Source organism: Caretta caretta, chromosome 2, assembly GCF_965140235.1.
Source record: "Caretta caretta isolate rCarCar2 chromosome 2, rCarCar1.hap1, whole genome shotgun sequence".
Taxonomy (NCBI): domain Eukaryota; kingdom Metazoa; phylum Chordata; order Testudines; family Cheloniidae; genus Caretta; species Caretta caretta.
This window is the reverse complement of record NC_134207.1, coordinates 268,383,395-268,400,794: the sequence shown is the minus strand read 5'-3', so window position 1 is coordinate 268,400,794 and position 17,400 is coordinate 268,383,395. Positions and strand designations below refer to the sequence as shown.

Genomic DNA, 17,400 nt, shown 5'->3' with positions numbered 1-17,400 from the left:
CCCGCTGCGGGCTGGGCAGAGTCCCGGCGCCGCCTCGCCACGGGCCGGCCCCGCTGCCGGGCGGAGCAGAGCGAGCGCGGCCCGCAGGGAGGGAGGGAGCCGCGGCCTGGCTGCCGGGGCCGGGAGCGGCGGAGCGGGGCGGCAGCGGCCCCTGCCGGCGGGTGGATCGCGGCGCCGGGCGCCCCGGGGCCTTGTCGGACGCTCTGCGGGTTCGGGTCGGTCCTGTCCCCACGGAAACGCGGCGCTCGGGCCGCACCCGGTTCAGCCGCCTGGAGCTCGGGCCGGGGCGGGTCCCTGCAGCGCCCCGGGCCCGCTGCAAGGCCGCTCCCGCCGTCAGCTCCCTACGGTGCAAGGCCGGGCCGCGGGGCGGAGTAGCCCCTACAGGGGGTGGAAAGCCGGGGCGGGGGCCCCAGCCGACGGGCCCCTCGCGGAGTTCGCTCCCCGGGCCGGCAGGTTCGCTTGGATGCCAATCCCCGGCTGCTGCCTGACACCCAGTGCCGCTCAGGCTCCCAGTCAAACGTCTCCCAGCCCTTCAGCGCTACCAGCCTCCCCCCCGGGCCAGGAGCAGCTGCCGACCCCTCACCCTGCGGGGAGCACCCCCTACACAGCACTGGCCCGAGCCTCCCCTTAACGCCACACAGATCCAGCTGGGTGCAGTGCTGCATGCAGGGGGGAGATCCCAGAGCCACCCCAGCACCATTGCCATGGGAATCACAGGTGGGTTCCCTTTCTTACTGGCCTGCCACTCTAGATGACATGGGATTGTCTCAGCTTCACCTTCAGGAGACACTGACTAGCAGCAGTGGACGCTTCTTGTGGCCGTCGTCTCACACTCGCTGGTGTTTTCCTTAACACCCACTTTCTGAGGCCTGGGCTGACCTGACAGTCACCACTTTCACTTACTAGTAAAGGAAAGGTTCTAATTGTCAGGAAGAGCTTTGAGAAAACACACACACACATCTCCATCATTTATTACTTTGAACACCTGGTGAGGCTGAAACCAACCTCATGATGGGGGGGAGGGGGGCATGACATGATTTTTCAATGCTTGGCCATTGACAATATTGTTTTCATTGACTACAAGGGGGAGCTAGTTCAGACCATGCAATTGACAAACTAATTAGGTTGCTCGGAAAGTGCTAGGAAAACTTGCAACTCTTAACAGGTACAGCCAAGCATGCTTCAGCCAGGGGAGCGGGGGAAAAGGGAGAACAAACTATACAGCAGGGAGAGGATGAGACTGGCGGGGAGGTAGGACAGAGCTCCAGCCACTGATTCGCGGGACAAGGGCTTCAGAATGGAAACACTGTATTGACAGATTTTGCAAACAAGGTATTACAAAAACACAACCAAGACCAGCAGCTGACATTCCACAGAGAAAGAGACATCTAGTTACAGTCACTCCTTAACACCACTTATTTCTTATGTAATTCAACCAATATTTACAAAAGTCTGAAAATCTTGGGTCAGTTATTTCATACATTTAAATAGCTTAGATCGACTGTGAAATATAGTGCCACACGTTTTATTGTATCTTAGAATAATATCCTAGTTCTGATATAGCATTAACTAAAACCCCCCCTCCCAGGATTTAGCATAAGTTGCTCTCACCTGTGTCACTTACCCTTGTGACCAGTAAAATCACCTTCAGTGGCAGTTCACATGAATGAATCATAGGCACCTTTCCATTGGGCCAAGTCCAAAACAGAGTCTAGAGCCTGCTTGGTGCATAATTTCACCCTCTCAGGGGTGGAATGAGAAGAGTATCTCCACAGTCACATCCTCCCCAGAGTTACTCTCCCACCCAACAGCCTTCATCCATGTCCATCTGCCTCCCTCCCGGTCCCCTCTGCTCCAATCCCCTCTATCTTCCCATTCCAGGACTGGTTCTGCGTCCACTTCTTCCAGCTTGGGGTTTTTCTGTCCCTTTCCCCACCCCTGCATCACCTCCCCAGCCAAGTTCTTCTCTTCCACTAGATTGACTGGCCTGCTGGCTGGGAATGGTGCCCCCTCCATGCTTCCAGCATTGCAATGAAAGCCTGTGGAAAACAATGACCATGAAAATTGGTATCACTCCTATAAATATGCACCAGAAGCAGGGTAGGTGGGGAAACACCTACGAAATGCTGTCTCCTGCTGGCAACCCGGGGAATAGCTCATTTATTCTCCAGGGGTAAAGTCCACAAGGCCTATTAAGTCCCATGCAACCCACACAGGGTTTAAGTGGTGCACAGGCCTCATGCTGGCCCCCTGCATGGGGTGGATTTCACCCCAGTAGTTAGGAAGAGGAACTCCATTTAAACGTCAGTGAAGCAAAGCTTTGTAGCATGGCCACAAGGACGGGCCGTGGCTTCCGTTCATTCGCCGTTGTGATGCACCTCCCATGCTTTCTTTCATTTTAAATGCAACAGCCCCTCAGTCCCCACCCAGGGTGGAGCTACTGTTTATTTTCTTTTTTCACACCGAGAAGGGTGGTCTGGGTTCCCGTCTCCAGCTGCTGTGAGCCCTCCAGGGGCTGGGGGTTCCGTGTGTGAATTTTCTGGTGGCAGTTCAGCGACTCCTTGTAGCGGAAGTTCTTCCCACAGACGGGGCACTGGTACGGCGTCTCCCCCGTGTGGACCCGCCAGTGCTTCAGGAGATGATCCCTGCGGATGAAGCTTTTCCCACACTCCGTGCACTGATATGGTCGCTCTCCCGTGTGGATCCGCTGATGTCGGATCGCTTTGGAGAGGTCCCGGAAGTCCTTGCCGCAATATGTACACGTCAGGGGCCCATCGCCCTTCCCCGTGTGAAGCTTCTGGTGTAAGATAAGACTCACCTCCAGACTAAAGCTCTCCCTGCACTGAGTGCACGTATAGGGCCTCTCCACCATGTGGTTTGCCTGGTGTTTTACAAAGCCGTATTTGAGATTGGAGCTTTTCTCTGGCTCAGGGCGCTTAGGGGGTTTTGAACGGACGGGTGCCTGGGTTTTTGGAGGAGTTGTGATTTTGGGTTTCTGTCTAATGTTTTCTCCATGCTCCAGAGAAGTGCAGGCTCCCCCTGATGCATGGATTCTCTGATGTGTGGCAAAAAGCTGTTTGTCTAGGAAGCTTTCCCCACACTCGCAGCATATGTACGGCCCCTCTGCTGCGTGTGCTTCCTCAGAGACATTTTTCATTAAATCTCTTCCACGGCGAGCAGATCGCCTCAGCCCAGTCCCAGGAGGGCTCCTCTGCAGCATCGCTGAGCTGGACTGGCTCTCCTTCGTCAGTTCCTCCTCAGGACTGCAGAAAAGCTCTTCCCAGTCTCCTGGTAACAGGCTAGGAAGATCTAGGTTTGCAGGACCTTCCTCACCACACTGCTGCTCGTCTGCCAGAACAGAGAGAACAGAGACATTCACTTCATCCAGTGGCCTAACAAAAGCCTCATTATGTGCACTGTAAACTCGCTGGGGCACAGACTGTCCTGTTAGGTGTGTGCACGTGCCTAGCACAATGGGGCCATGACCCCCAGCTGGGGCCTACAGACCTTACTGGCATGCAAATAGACCAAAACATTTCTGATTCACAACTGAAGCCTGAATCTATGGCGACGAGGCCCAGCTAGATGGAGATGGCGGGTTTCTCAGGAGATGAAGCACAATAAATCTTGGAGAATATGGCATTTACACTGGAAAAGATACAAAATATTCTTGGGGCAGGGCCCCATCTTTGTTCTATGTTAGAACAGCACCTAGCACAATGGGGTCCTGCTCCGCTTCAATGTTTGGCAGTTATCAAAGACACTGGAAAGAAACACAGAGACAGGACTATTGCAGACTCAGCCATTTTAGGTGAGAGCTGAACACATCCCTGATTTCTGCAGAATTTAAGCTTTGATTTTAAAAGTAGCCACAGGTGGGGCTGGGCTGCCAGCATCACCTATTATTAAAGTTGCCCAACCCTTTCCAGTAGAACACCCTCTTTTCAGTTGTTTAGAACTTTGCCAAATCTTAATGGTTCTAGCTGAAATGTTCCATGCTGCGTATCTGCCTCAGGCTGAATTTTGTGTGTGGGTAAATTTTCAGTCAAAACAGTGCAGCCATTTATGAGAACAAGGCTGGGGAAAATATTTTGGTTTTCAGTGTTAAAATCCTAGCAACCTCTCTTTTTGAGAAGCTCTGGCACTCCTGTGCTTTGGGGCACGGACTGGAAATTTGGCAGCAAGAGGTGGGTCCTTTGAGCCAAGGAAGTGCTTTTTGATGTTCCTGTGAAAATCACCCAAATCTGGCCAAGTTAGAACCCTCTGAAAATTCTACATTTGCACACGCTCACTAGATTTCTCACAGCTTCACTGGTCAGTTAGTCAAGGAATCTGTCCGTGCTACGCATGCTCCAGACCCTCCTAGCTTGTGTGTGCTGGACTGTGCAAGCAACCATCCCCATAGCGCGACTGAGCAGTGCACAAGCAACCATAACCCTAGCGCTTCCTAACCCATGAGTGCTTCACTTGCAACCTTAATGTACTTCTAACATGGTTTGTGTGCGTCCCATTACAGGTCCAACGTCCCTTTAAACAGGCTTTGCAGGAAACCCCCCGCAAAAGTATGAATTCCACCCTCCTTCACTTCCCTGGGATCCCATCAGCAGAACCCAAGTATGACACAAGGTAGTGCTCAGCTGGACTCTAGATACTTTTAAATACTATTTTATGTGTCCTTGTCTCTCTAGGCTGGATTCTCCACCCTCACACATCAGAGAAGACATACACTGTTCCTGCTTGTAGTCCTGGCTACACCCACTACACACTACCACAGGCTGAAGTCCCCTCCCCCCAGTTCCATTACGGCTCTCCACAGCTTTCCTCTCAAGGCTAGGAGCCTCACTGCTTATCTTCTACCCTGCAGTGCTATTCTACTCTTCTAAATCTCTACTCCCCAAACTTCAGGGATCAGGCAGCCTTGAAACCAAGCAACTCTTGCAGTTCTAGTATCACCCCGCCCCCTCATTCGCTGGTTTCCTACATTTCCTCGGATCCCTCAGCAGACTCTTTCTTCCCTAACACTCTGACCTTGTGTCTGCCTATCACTCCGCGTACCAACTCCATCCACGTGAAACTCCTCCCCTTTCCCTCTCTCTTGCCCATCTCTTTTCCACGGAGGCTATGATCCGTCCAAAGCTCAGAGCCCATGGCCTCTCTGTTATTGCCCCCTCCCTAACTGCAATCAACCACTCTCAGCTTCCCCACTTTCCTTCTTTGTCCGGGTGCAGACTCAGAGCCTAGATCTACAGAGCGCCATCTCTGTTCCACCTCTGACTACGTAGAGCTCTGTGATGCTCTGTGTCTAAAACTCACATGTGCCAAGGTCCGTAGGGATCCCTCCCTCTTCAGAGACTCCCTGATTCGTGACAGGCGGCTCCTCATATTTAGTCCACAAACTCTCACTGGGAGTAGACACGGGAGATCCTGTTCACAGGAGAGAGAATTACGTGTTGTTTTACTAACATTCATTAGATGCTATAGAGATGATTTCAGGAGAGAGGTCAACATCAGATTAGAACCAGAGGTAGCTAGAAAAGGCTTGACAGGGGGGAGGGATAGCTCAGTGGTTTGAGTATTGGCCTGCTAAACCCAGGGTTGTGAGTTCAATCCTTGAGGGGGCCATTTAGGGATGAGATGGGATAGGGGAAATTGGATAATTTAGTTGGGGATTGGTCCCCCTTTGAGCAGGGGGTTGGATGAGATGACCTCCTGAGGTCCCTTCCAACCCTGATATTCTATGATAAGAAAAACATTGACAAAACTCATCAGCAGAGATATGCATGAAAGACTCAGGCAGACTGCCCCAGGTTTCAGCATCTCTCTCATACGGTTTATGAGGAGCTTTAATCTATTACTCACCCAGGCCGGGATCTGCAGGGATTTGTCTTTCCTCAGAGTCACTCTGATCTCCCACACTGGGTTCCTCCCCTCGTTCAATCCGGGACAGAAGATCGGGTTTGGAAATGGCAGCATCTGCATGTGGAAATGGATATTGGGGGCAGAAACTTTTATTCATACTCACGCAGTGCAGGTCAGAATACACACAGACCCTTAAAATCACTGCCGGCTACCCCTATTTCACTGCTAAGGGTGACGGGAACAGAGGCTAAAGAAGATGCTCTCATACCCACAGTCTGAGCAATCACACTCAACTGCACACGGCTCGCTCTGCCTGGCTCAGGCACCAGGAGCGTTCCCAGGAGTGCTCCCAAGGAACACGCCCTGCAGCATGGGGAGGAGAGTAGGAAGATTTTATCTGTGCTTATCTGAACATTTCCTTTCTTGGAGTAACAAGGTTACCAGATTAATTACAACAAGTACTAGAGCCTGCTTGCAGCTTGGGGGCAGAACCAGCCTGGTCAGACACTGACAGCAGGGGAACGCCCTGCACCATGAAATTCCCTCCAATTGAGGTAACTTCCACAGCCAGGATAATTTCATTCTATTTTTCTAAATTACAGACTGTGTTAATTATACTTTGGGGAAAAGGCACAATGATTTCTCCTACTGCAGAACATGGTAAATTCCACCTAACAACAAACCTGAATCCCTGGAGGTCAATTTCCAGCTCTATTCTGGAGGATGCATTTGTCTCCAGGGGGTGGGGGAGGATCTGTGGACCTCATTACTCAAAGAATCGCTCAATCTATGAGTTTCCTTTCAAGGCCAGAAAGGACCACATTGATCATCCAGTTTGAACCCCCTGGATAACACAGGCCAGCGAGCTTCCCCTAAATAATCCCGAGAGCAGAGCTTTTAGAAAATATCCAAACCCAACTTAAAAATTGCCAGTGATGGAGAATCCACCATGACTCTTGGTAAATTGTTCCAGTGGTTAATTAAGAACAATATTTAATAATTTGTCCATTATTAAATATTGTCCCCCATGTAGATACTTAGACTGTAACCAAGTCACCCCTTATCCTTTTCTTTCTTAAGCTAAATAGATAGGAGTTCCTTGAGTCTACCACTCTCAGGCAGGTTTTCTAATCCTTTAATTGTTCTCGTGGCTCTTCTCTGACCCCTCTCTAATTTATCAACATCCCTCTTGAACAGCGGGCACCAGAACTGGCCCCCAGGATTCCAGCAGCATTGCACCAGTGCCAAACCAAGAAGGAAATAACTCAAGATTCCCCAGCTTATGCATCCCAGGAAACCTACGTGAAAGATGTGACTGTCACTATTCCCCACCCAGGGGGGAGTCCTTAGGCCATGCAATGTGTAGACTGAAAAGGACCATACTTGCACTACTGTTCACCCATGTCAGCACTGCTTGTGAAAGCGTGGGGGACAGTTTATATTTGTTTATTTTGGTTGGATGATGTCACCTGAGAGCTTTCATGCCCAAGCAGGGGCTGAAATGACCCCTGCCTGGTCTTGGCTGCCTGGGAAGGGCCTGGAGAGTGAGAAGTCCATTCTTCCAGGTAAAAATCTCCCCCGGTGAGAAACACTGCATCGCCTACCACCAGGGGAAATGACCACACTTGTCCTCATAGCGATACCAGGGGAAATTGACTTGTGCACAATAAGGAAACTTATGGCCTTAGAAAATGGAGGCTGAGGGCAGGTAGAAACCAAGAAATGATGGGCCAAGAGGCACGTTCCTGCCTCCTGATTCTTCCACAGCCGGGCTGCTGTCCCTCTCCTCACTCCACAACCATCTTCTGGGGAGCAGCGGGGAGGTGGTGAAGCATGGGACCAGCAACACAAGCTGGGAACAATACCCAAGACGTCAGCAGCAGTTGGGGACGACAGCCCAAGGCTTTCTCAGTCTTTCAGGAAAGGCAAGAAATCCCTGTCCTCCATTACACCTTCCCAAGGTGCATGAGGCTATATACAGCTATAGTTTGTCTGGGGAAGCTGCAGACCCAGCCTGCAAAACTCCACAATACTCCATTCACTCTGGCCAGGAAGAGTCTATCCTGTTTTGCTTCTTACTATTTGATTATTTCCTCTGCTTTAGGCTGCTGGCCTTCCTCTCCTAAGCAGGGAGAATTCCCTTTGTAGAGGAGCACGTGTGCACATGCACCTAGAGGAATCAGTATATTTCCACAGCCTGGTGGTTTCTGCATCGCTGTGCCCTGCTGCATGCTGGGAAGGTGAGTGTGGAAAACAGCGCTCATTTTATTTATTCATTTTCCCCTTCAGAAATAGTTCCCCATAGGGCTGCTTCAGAGGGAGGCATACAACTGGGCTCAGATTGCTCTGAAAATATTGCCAGTGACCGGTGATCTCCCCGTCCGCAGAGGCTAGGCTTCCTTATCTCCCCTTCCCCACATGTCTCTTGAGTCTCTCAAGGAAGGTACTGGCCTGGGGCTCAAGGATGGGCTCCCCAGAAGTTCTACTGCTCTCTGTGGCATGGAATCCACAAGGGCAAGTTAGGTCTCGGTTTACTTTGGAAATGTCAGTCTGGGATATAAGTGAGGCTCCAGGCAGGGGCGGCAGAGGGGCTTTATAGATATGACAAAAGGGGGAAAGCTGGGCCGGGAGCCCCTTTCCTGCACTCTCTGGTGTTGGCAGCATCTGTTGCTGTGTCAGTTCCCTCCATGCACAACCCGTGAGGAAGTGGAGCGGGAGGTGGCGCAATCAGAGGCATGGCTGCTGGTGCAGGCTGTGGGGATGATGGCGGCATGATCTCCATGCTGGTTCACTGCCCTTCTAGCTCCATCCTCTTCACATAAATGGGGCACCTGCTTGCCATTGCCTTGTCAGCTCTTTCCAATCCTACCTGCCACCTCTCCTGTCTGCGGAAGCTGGGCCCAAGGTGACCCCACCCAGACTGGCTGTGAGCAAACTGCACTCTGCACACAGCACCAGCTCAGCACCCAGCAAGATGCTCAGTAATGAAGTGAAGCAGGAGACAGACCTTTCCTTTTGCCTCTGGCTGTTCTCAGCCTAGCTCCGTCCCTGAAGCCTGGAAGGACAGCAGCCACTGCAAATGCCTCCAAATGGGAAGCAGAGCTGAGGGAACCAACTCCTTCAAAATCCAATGCTGCCCTGGGAAGCAGACAAAATACGGAGCCCAGCTGTGAGGCTGAACATTTGAAATGAAGCCTGGAGTTCTCTCAGCAATGCTGTCCAGCAGGGACGGCTGGGGGATGCCAGGCTGCTGGGGAGGCAGAAAACTGGAGGGACCTACAAAGGATTATTGCCAGTGACTGACAGACAGTTCTGACTCCAGCAGGCAAGCAGACTGAAGTACCCATTTTAATGGATTTGGACCTTAGCACGAAGATGACAGGTAAATTCCCCTCTCTCCATTCAGAGCACCCCTCTTCTACCTGTGCCCCAGCTCTGTGATAACTGTTGTCCGTCTCCACTCCAGTATCCAGCGTCCACACCAAGTTCTGGACTGCCTGTCAAGCTGAGGCCTGGTCTACACTACAGAGTTAGGTTGATGTAAGCTACCTTACGTCAACCTAACTATGTAAGTGTCTACACTAGAATGGTGCTCCCACCAATGTAAGTCGCCCACGACATCCACCTAAAAACTCCACCTCTGCGAGAGGCGAAGCACTTAGGTCAATGTAGTTCGGGCGACACATTGTCCGTGTTACTTACATCGCCTGTTGGTTGACAGCCCAGAGTCTCCCTGCTACCTCCCGGGGAGGGATTGGGGGGGGCGAGGGGAAGAGCACCTGTACCCAGCTGCCACCCAGGCTCAGACTCTCCCCCCTTCCCCATCCCTGACTGGGAGGTGGCTGGGATTGGGCTCTCCTCGCCCCTAACCCAATCCCTCACTGGGAGGCGGCAGCAGGATTCCTGGCTGTCAGTCCTGGCAACAGGGCTCAAAGTGGGAGCCCCACCCCACCCTGGGGCTAACAGTCTGAGCTGTGAGCCCAGCAGTGGGCTCCATCTCACAGGTGGGAGCCTACCAGCATGAACTTGACATTCTTATCAGTTTCATAGCTGCTATTATTTCACATTTTGTCTGGGCTCTGGCTGTCAGCCCCAGAGCTGGGGGTCTCTAGCTGTGAGCCCTGCTGTGGGCTGACCGCCTGAGCCAGAGAGGAAATGTGACATAGCAGCAGCTGTGAAACTGACATGACTATCAATTTCACTGCTGGTAGGCTCCCTGCTATGAAACTGAGCCCAGCCTCAGGCCTGGGTGGGGGAGCTCTAGCTATGAGCCCTGCATGGCTGTCAGTGCCCCACAATGCTCTACTTCAGTCAGTGCAACATTCCTGGCGAGGACACACACCACCGGTAGAAGGAGGGCAGTGTGGACAGCAACAGCTGATTTCATTACTGCGGTGGCTGTAAATCGACCTAACTTAAGTGGACCTAATTTTGTAGTGTACACAAGCCCTGAGCAAGGTGCGCTAATTGTGCGGGTTCTTTTGTGATGGACACACCCATCCACTGACTGTCACTAGGTACTCATAGTGCAGCCTAGATAATTAACTGAACACCCCGCTATTGCGTCAAAGTCTCCATATCCCATTATCAGACCCCCTCCAAGACATCCAGACCCCTGATCCACCAGGGTGCAATGGAGCTTGCGTAAGTCAGACTCTGGGGAAATCTGGCACTTCAGAGACCACACAGCTTCGAAGAGAGGAACAAAAGCCCAGCCAGTCTTTACCCAGCGAGATCACAGCCTCGTAGTTGCCCTTCATGATGTGCCTGTAAAGCTCCTTCTGCCATTCGTCCAAGCTCTTCCACTCCTGCTCAGAGAAATTAAACGAGTTGTTGTTGAAAGTCACTGGGACCTGCAATTACAAGGATGATACACTCAGCACCTTCTGCTCCCTGTCTACATACCACCCCTTGTTTCCTCCAACACCCCATTTTGCCCTGTCTTCTCCCTCCCAGTGCTCCCTGTCACCGTATTCTCTTCTGGATTTTGTTGTTCCTCCCCATTCCCATCTGCTGCTCCCCAAGATTGGGCTTGGCTCCCATCAGCTGTACACAGCTGAAATCCATTCCCCACTGAAGTCTGTGACAAAACTCCCATTGACTTCACTGGGGCCAGGATTTCACCTCATCTAGTCCTTGCCTCTTCCTACAGCCAAAGCCTTCTGTATGATTTCCATCGCAGACCCTTTGGACAGCCTGCTGCATGCTTCATCCTTTAGTTGTGTCTATTGCAATTGACCCTTGATCCTGTAAAGGGAGGGACATGAGCAGACCCTGGTACTTGTGCAGAGCCCCCCGAACTGCACGAGACTCTGCAGGAGCAAACAGTCAGCCCACACAGATCTGACTGCAGGATCGGTGACTCAGACTGTAAGTCGCTCAGAGCAGCAGCACGTCTTACCTATGCGTTATCAAATGCCACGCGTACACCAGACACTATGTAGGCTGAGCTGCCTTGGGCACTTTGACCAATCAGTATCCAAAAAAAGATGCTTTAGTTGCAAAGCCCTGTTCCAATTGGCTGAGTTGGCTTCTCTGGGGATGTCACACCCTGCATTTAAATCTCCCATTAAACACAGCTCTGCCGTTGCCAGCCACACTGTTACATTTACATTAGAATTCTCCAAACAACCAAATATATGAGTGAGATGGGCACGGAAGAAACACTGCTGATTTTATCTCAGTGGTTGGTTAGTTAGCCTGTTCCCTTTCTCAAATTGTTTGTCACGCGATTAGTGAAAGCCTCCCCCCTTCACCTTCGCCTGAGCTAAGAGGTCAAATTTCCAAAGGAAGCAATATTAGAAGCAGAATCCATATACCTTGGAAACAATGGGACAAAGGGAAGCTGCTGAGCAGGCGAGCAGCAAGAATGGGGATGGGAACACCCACAGTACGACTCCCTTTAAAACAAATATACTTGTGCAGAACATTCTGAGTGTATGAAAAGCTCCTTCAGTGTCTGGTAGAGGGTCTGGCTTTACATCCCCTCAGCACTAGCTGGGACCTTGTTACCTTGGGGACTTCTCCATTAGCACCAGGGGGTAGTCTCAGGATCCAGAAGTTCCTGTTCTTCAGCAGGTTCTCCATGTTCTCCAGCCTCCTCTGCAGTTGCCCATACTCCTGGATCAGAGTTCCCAGCGCAGTCCACTTACTCTCCAGCTGATTCCCGAACTCCACTGCTGTCTTCTCACAACCGACTAGTTTTGTTTCTGCCATCCTCATTCTTCCCTCCAGATTCATCAGTTGTGCTGCCTGAACCTCAACCTTCCTGTCCACAGCTTGGATTTCAGCCACGACGGTAAGGGAAATCTCTGCCGTCTGAAGATCTGTTTCTTCCATAGAAGTTGTTTCGGGGACAGCAAGAGGCTGTTCAAGTGACAGGTCCTGGGACTCCATGTCCCATTCAAGAGCCTGTTTGCAATGACAGATATTGGAAAGGAGGGGGTCACATTCTCACATAGCAGAGTCAGTGGAAGAGAGAAACGACAAAAGAGCCACATGCCACAGCCAGCTGAGAGCTTTCCGAGTCTGGATCTTTACTACTACAGGGTCACAATGAGAATGTGAAACTTGAAATCCAACCAAACATGCATTAAGAGTAATTTCAGTTCCTCTCTCTGTCCCTGCAACCCCACCAATGTTTGTGTTTTTCCAGCTGTATTTTTGATTTTCTCTCTCTCCCCACCCTGGTGCTGTGTGAAAGCCTCCCCGTCCCCAGCAATAGGGGAAACAGACCACCCGCCCAGAGAAAACAGCGAAACTGAGTATACACAAAGGGCTGTCAAATGCACAGGGCAAATAACTGGGGAGAAAAAAAATACCATCCATTTTCCCCTTCTCTAATCAGTGACTTGTAAGAACATTTAGCATCACATGTAACAACAGCCGGTAAGAGCTTTTCAGGCAGATGGCTCTTTCCGTTGATGGAGCCTTCTGCCCTAGAGGTTTCTCCGCCACAGCAAGTCTCTCTGGGCTACAAAGGCGGTGGGAGCAGCCCTAGTCACAGCATTTGCTGCCATAGAAACACACAAGGCGGGGGGGGGGGGGACCGGCTCTTGCTGCTTGAAAAGCGGCAAAGCTCCATTCCCCGCTCCCTGAACCAGGGACCCCCCCGCAGCCCCTTGGGCCTGGGCAGGGAAACCCAGAGGGCTCCCCTGGGGCCGGCTCCCCGGGCCCAGGGGGAGGATGCCGCCCCCCAGGGCAGTGCCGGCCCCCGCCGGCCCCTTACCTGCTCGGGCGCCCACTCAGCCATGGCCCTGGGTTGGGAGCGTCGAGCCGGAGCCTGCCGGGGAGCGGGGCCGAGCGCAGCGACGGCTCTGGGCTGGGCAGCGTCCCAGCACCTCCTCAATAGGGGCTGGGCACGGCGGCCATGCTGGGGGAGCAGTGCATGCTGGGAGTCCGGCTCGCCGGCCGCGGGGCCCGAGCGCCAGCAGCGCCCCCTGCAGGGGGGAGGGCCAAACGGCACCTAAGGGTTTGCAAACCCCCCCACACACACACACTCTCCTGCGGGGAGGGAGGGTGTCAAGCCCAAATAGAAACCCGGGGTCGCGTCACCTCTGTGGGCGCTGGCCCAGTGCTCAGCCTGGCTGCGGCCGGCAAGCGCTTCGCAGCCGGGGGGTGCACTGTGGCATCGGCAGGGTGCCCCCGTCGATTGCATTTGCATTAACTTTTGCGTTGCCCAGCTCCGAAACAGTTGTATCCTTGCAACCTGAGCGTCGTGCTACGGCAGCGTCAGTATTTAACACGCTGGCGGGTGTCTGCCCAAGGATGGCATCCGTCCGTTCAGCTGCGTGTCATTGACGCAGTACTGCGAACAGCTAACGGGGAGTCTCCTTTCAGGCCAGTGGCAGGGGACTGGTTTTGGGACACACATCGCGGCCACATTTGCCTAGCTTGGTGTGTGACGTTTCTCAGAGGAGAGAAAGTCAGGGGTGTGGTGAAAGAGCCCAGCCTTCCACACTATTGCTGAGGGTGGAAGAGTGTGAAGCAGCTGGTGGGTGGGAGTTTGGCAGCGGGGGTAGGGTAGGGGCTCCAGACGGTCTTAATAGTGAGAGGTGTTCAACTGGGGAAGCTGATGGCTGGGGGCTGGCAGGCATCAGGGGGTACCTGGGAGTTCAAGGTTGGGGGTGTCTGGGGCAGTTGGAAATGAGGGGCAGGTTGGTAGATGGGGGTGCTGCATGATTGAAGTCTGGGGTATCTGGAGCAGTTCGGGTGAAAGGGCAGCTACCTGGGAGGAGTGAGGGGCACCCCAGGGGATGTTTCTTGGGCAGCTGCGCGGGGGGGCGGGAGCTAGCTTGGAGGGATGCCATGTTTAAGAAGGATTAATTCAAACTGGAACAGGTACAGAGAAGGGCTACTAGGATGAGCCGAGGAATGGAAAACCTGTCTTATGAAGGTTTCAGAGGAACAGCCGTGTTAGTCTGTATTCGCAAAAAGAAAAGGAGTACTTGTGGCACCTTAGAGACTAACCAATTTATTTGAGCATGAGCTTTCGTGAGCCACAGCTCACTTCATCAGATGTGAAGTGAGCTGTGGCTCACGAAAGCTCATGCTCAAATAAATTGGTTAGTCTCTAAGGTGCCACATGTACTCCTTTTCTTTTTGTCTTATGAAGGAGACTCAAGGAACTTGGCTTGTTTAACCTAACCAAAAGAAGGCTGAGGGGAGATATGATTACTCTCTATAAATGACAGGTTTCAGAGTAACAGCCGTGTTAGTCTGTATTCACAAAAAGAAAAGGAGTACTTGTGGCACCTTAGAGACTAACCAATTTATTTGAGCATAAGCTTTCGTGAACAGTGGGGTGGGAGGAGGTATTGTTTCATATTCTCTGTGTGTATATAAAGTCTGCTGCAGTTTCCACGGTATGCATCCGATGAAGTGAGCTGTAGCTCACGAAAGCTCATGCTCAAATAAATTGGTTAGTCTCTAAGGTGCCACAAGTACTCCTTTTCTTTTTACTCTCTATAAATATATCAGAGGGATAAATACCAGGGAGGGAGAGGAATTATTTAAGCTCAGTATCAATGTAGACACAAGAACAAATGGATATAAACTGGCCAATGGGAAGTTTAGACTTGAAATTAGATTAAGATTTCTAACCATCAGAGTGAAGTTCTGGGACAGCCTTCCAAGGGGAGCAGTGGGGGAACAAGACCTATCTGGCTTCAAGACTAAGCTTGATAAGTTTATGGAGGGGATGGTATGATGGGATAGCCTAATTTTGGCAATTAATTGATCTTTGACTATTAGCTGTAAATATGCCGAATGGCCTGTGATGGGACGTTAGATGGGGTGGGATTTGACTTACTACAGAGAATTCTTTTCTGGGTGTCTGGCTGGTGAGTTTTGCCCACATGCTCTGGGTTTAGCTGATAGCCATATTTGGGATCAGGAGGGAATCTTCCTCCAGGGCAGATTGGCAGAGGCCCCAGGGCTTTTTCACCTTCCTCTGTAGCATGGGGCACGGGTCACTTGCTGGAGGATTCTCTGCACCTTGAAGTCTTTAAACCACGAGTTGAGAACTTCAACAGCTCAGACATAGGTCAGGGGTTTGTTACAGGAATGGTTGGGTGAGATTCCGTGGCCTGTGTGGTGCAGGTCAGACTAGACGATCATAATGGTCCCTTCTGACCTTAAAGTCTATGAATCTATAAACTGGCTGGCAGGGAGAGAGGGAAAGTATCCCTGGGGGGATGGTGGGCATCAGGGAGCGGTGGGTGGAACTGGCTGTGAGGAAGAGGTACGGGGGTCAATGGGGGAGCAAGCTGGGGTTTCCCTAGAGCAGCGGGCAAAGGAGTATCAGGGGCAGGGGAGCAGCCTGGGTGGGGGGTCCCTGGAGCAGGGGGGATCGGGGCAGCGGGTGGGGGGTCCCTGGGGCAGAGGAGCAGCCAGGGGGGATCCCTGGAGCAGCGGGGGATTGGGGCAGAGGTCCCTGTGGCAGGGGAGCACCCTGGGGGGGTGTCCCTGGAGCAGCGGGGGATCGGGGCAGCGGGCGGGGGTCTCTGGGACAGGGGAGCAGCCTGGGGTGGGGTCCATGGAGCAGCGGGGGATCGGGGCAGCGGGCGGGGGTCCCTGGGGCAGGGGAGCAGCCTGGGGGGGTCCCTGGAGCAGGGAGGGTCGGGGCAGCGGGTGGGGGGTCCCTGGAGCAGCGGGGGATCGGGGCAGCGGGCGGGGGTCCCTGGGGCAGGGGAGCAGCGGGCGGAGGTCCCTGGGGCAGGGGAACAGCCTGGGGGGGTCCCTGGAGCAGCGGGGGATCGGGGCAGTGGGTGGGGGTCCCTGGGGCAGGGGAGCAGCCTGGGGGGGGGTCCCTGGAGCAGCAGGGGATCGGGGCACCGGGCGGGGGTCCCTGGGGCAGGGGACCAGCCTGGGGGGGTCCCTGGAGCAGCGGGGGATCAGGGCAGCGGGCGGGGATCCCTGGGGGAGGGGAGCAGCCTGGGGGGGGGTCCCTGGAGCAGCAGGGGATCGGGGCAGCGGGTGGGGGGTCCCTGGGGCAGGGGAACAGCCTGGGGGGGTCCCTGGAGCAGCGGGGGATCGGGGCACCGGGCGGGGGTCCCTGGAGCAGGGGAGCAGCCTGGGGGGGGTCCCTGGAGCAGCGGGGGATCGGGGCAGCGGGTGGGGGGTCCCTGGGGCAGGGGAACAGCCTGGGGGGGGTCCCTGGAGCAGCGGGGGATCGGGGCAGCGGGTGGGGGGTTCCTGGGGCAGGGGAACAGCCTGGGGGGGTCCCTGGAGCAGCGGGGGATCGGGGCAGCGGGTGGGGGGTCCCTGGGGCAGGGGAACAGCCTGGGGGGGTCTCTGGAGCAGCGGGGGATCGGGGCACCGGGCGGGGGTCCCTGGAGCAGGGGAGCAGCCTGGGGGGGGTCCCTGGAGCAGCGGGGGATCGGGGCAGCGGGTCGGGGGTCCCTGGGGCAGGGGAACAGCCTGGGGGGGGTCCCTGGAGCAGGGAGGGTCGGGGCACCGGGCGGGGGTCCCTGGGGCAGGGGAGCAGCGGGTGGGGGGTCCCTGGGGCAGGGGAACAGCCCGGGGGGGGTTCCTGGAGCAGCGGGGGATCGGGGCAGCGGGTGGGGGGTCCCTGGAGCAGGGGAGCAGCCTGGGGGGGTCCCTGGAGCAGCGGGGGATCGGGGCAGCGGGTGGGGGTCTCTGGGGCAGGGGAACAGCCTGGGGGGGGTCCCTGGAGCAACGGGGGATCGGGGCAGCGGGTGGGGGTCCCTGGGGCAGGGGAACAGCCTGGGGGGGTCTCTGGAGCAGCGGGGGATCGGGGCACCGGGCAGGGGTCTCTGGGGCAGGGGAACAGCCTGGGGGGGGGTCCCTGGAGCAGCGGGGGATCGGGGCAGCGGGTGGGGGGTCCCTGGAGCAGGGGAACAGCCTGGGGGGGGTCTCTGGAGCAGCGGGGGATCGGGGCAGCGGGCGGGGATCCCTGGGGCAGGGGAGCAGCCTGGGGGGGGTCCCTGGGGCAGGGAGGATCGGGGCAGCGGGCGGGGGTCCCTGGGGCAGGGGAGCAGCCTGGGGGGGTCTCTGGAGCAGCGGGGGATCGGGGCACCG

At 54.6% G+C, this 17,400-nt stretch overlaps 1 protein-coding gene across 1 annotated transcript; it reads right to left on the bottom strand.

Annotated features, from left to right (window-relative positions):
• Nucleotides 1-955: 955 nt before the first annotated feature.
• Nucleotides 956-13,252, bottom strand: LOC125632994 (zinc finger protein 783). The gene is made up of 6 exons (XM_048842042.2): nt 13,088-13,252; nt 11,872-12,270; nt 10,586-10,712; nt 5,860-5,973; nt 5,314-5,424; nt 956-3,348 (listed from the first exon to the last, which is right to left on the bottom strand). Exons 1-6 carry the CDS (start codon nt 13,109-13,111, stop codon nt 2,438-2,440), a joined length of 1,686 nt encoding a protein of 561 aa, XP_048697999.1. The 5' UTR covers nt 13,112-13,252; the 3' UTR covers nt 956-2,437.
• Between the last annotated feature and the right edge of the window lie 4,148 nt (nt 13,253-17,400).

Excerpts from the sequence above, each read along its gene's own strand:
- LOC125632994 (XM_048842042.2), bottom strand. The coding sequence starts at position 13,111 with ATGGCTGAGTGGGCGCCCGAGCAG. Across the intron at positions 10,713-11,871 it reads CTAATGGAGAAGTCCCCAAG|GTCCCAGTGACTTTCAACAA; the intron begins GTAACAAGGTCC and ends TTGTAATTGCAG. Across the intron at positions 3,349-5,313 it reads CCCTACGGACCTTGGCACAT|ACGAGCAGCAGTGTGGTGAG; the intron begins GTGAGTTTTAGA and ends CTGTTCTGGCAG.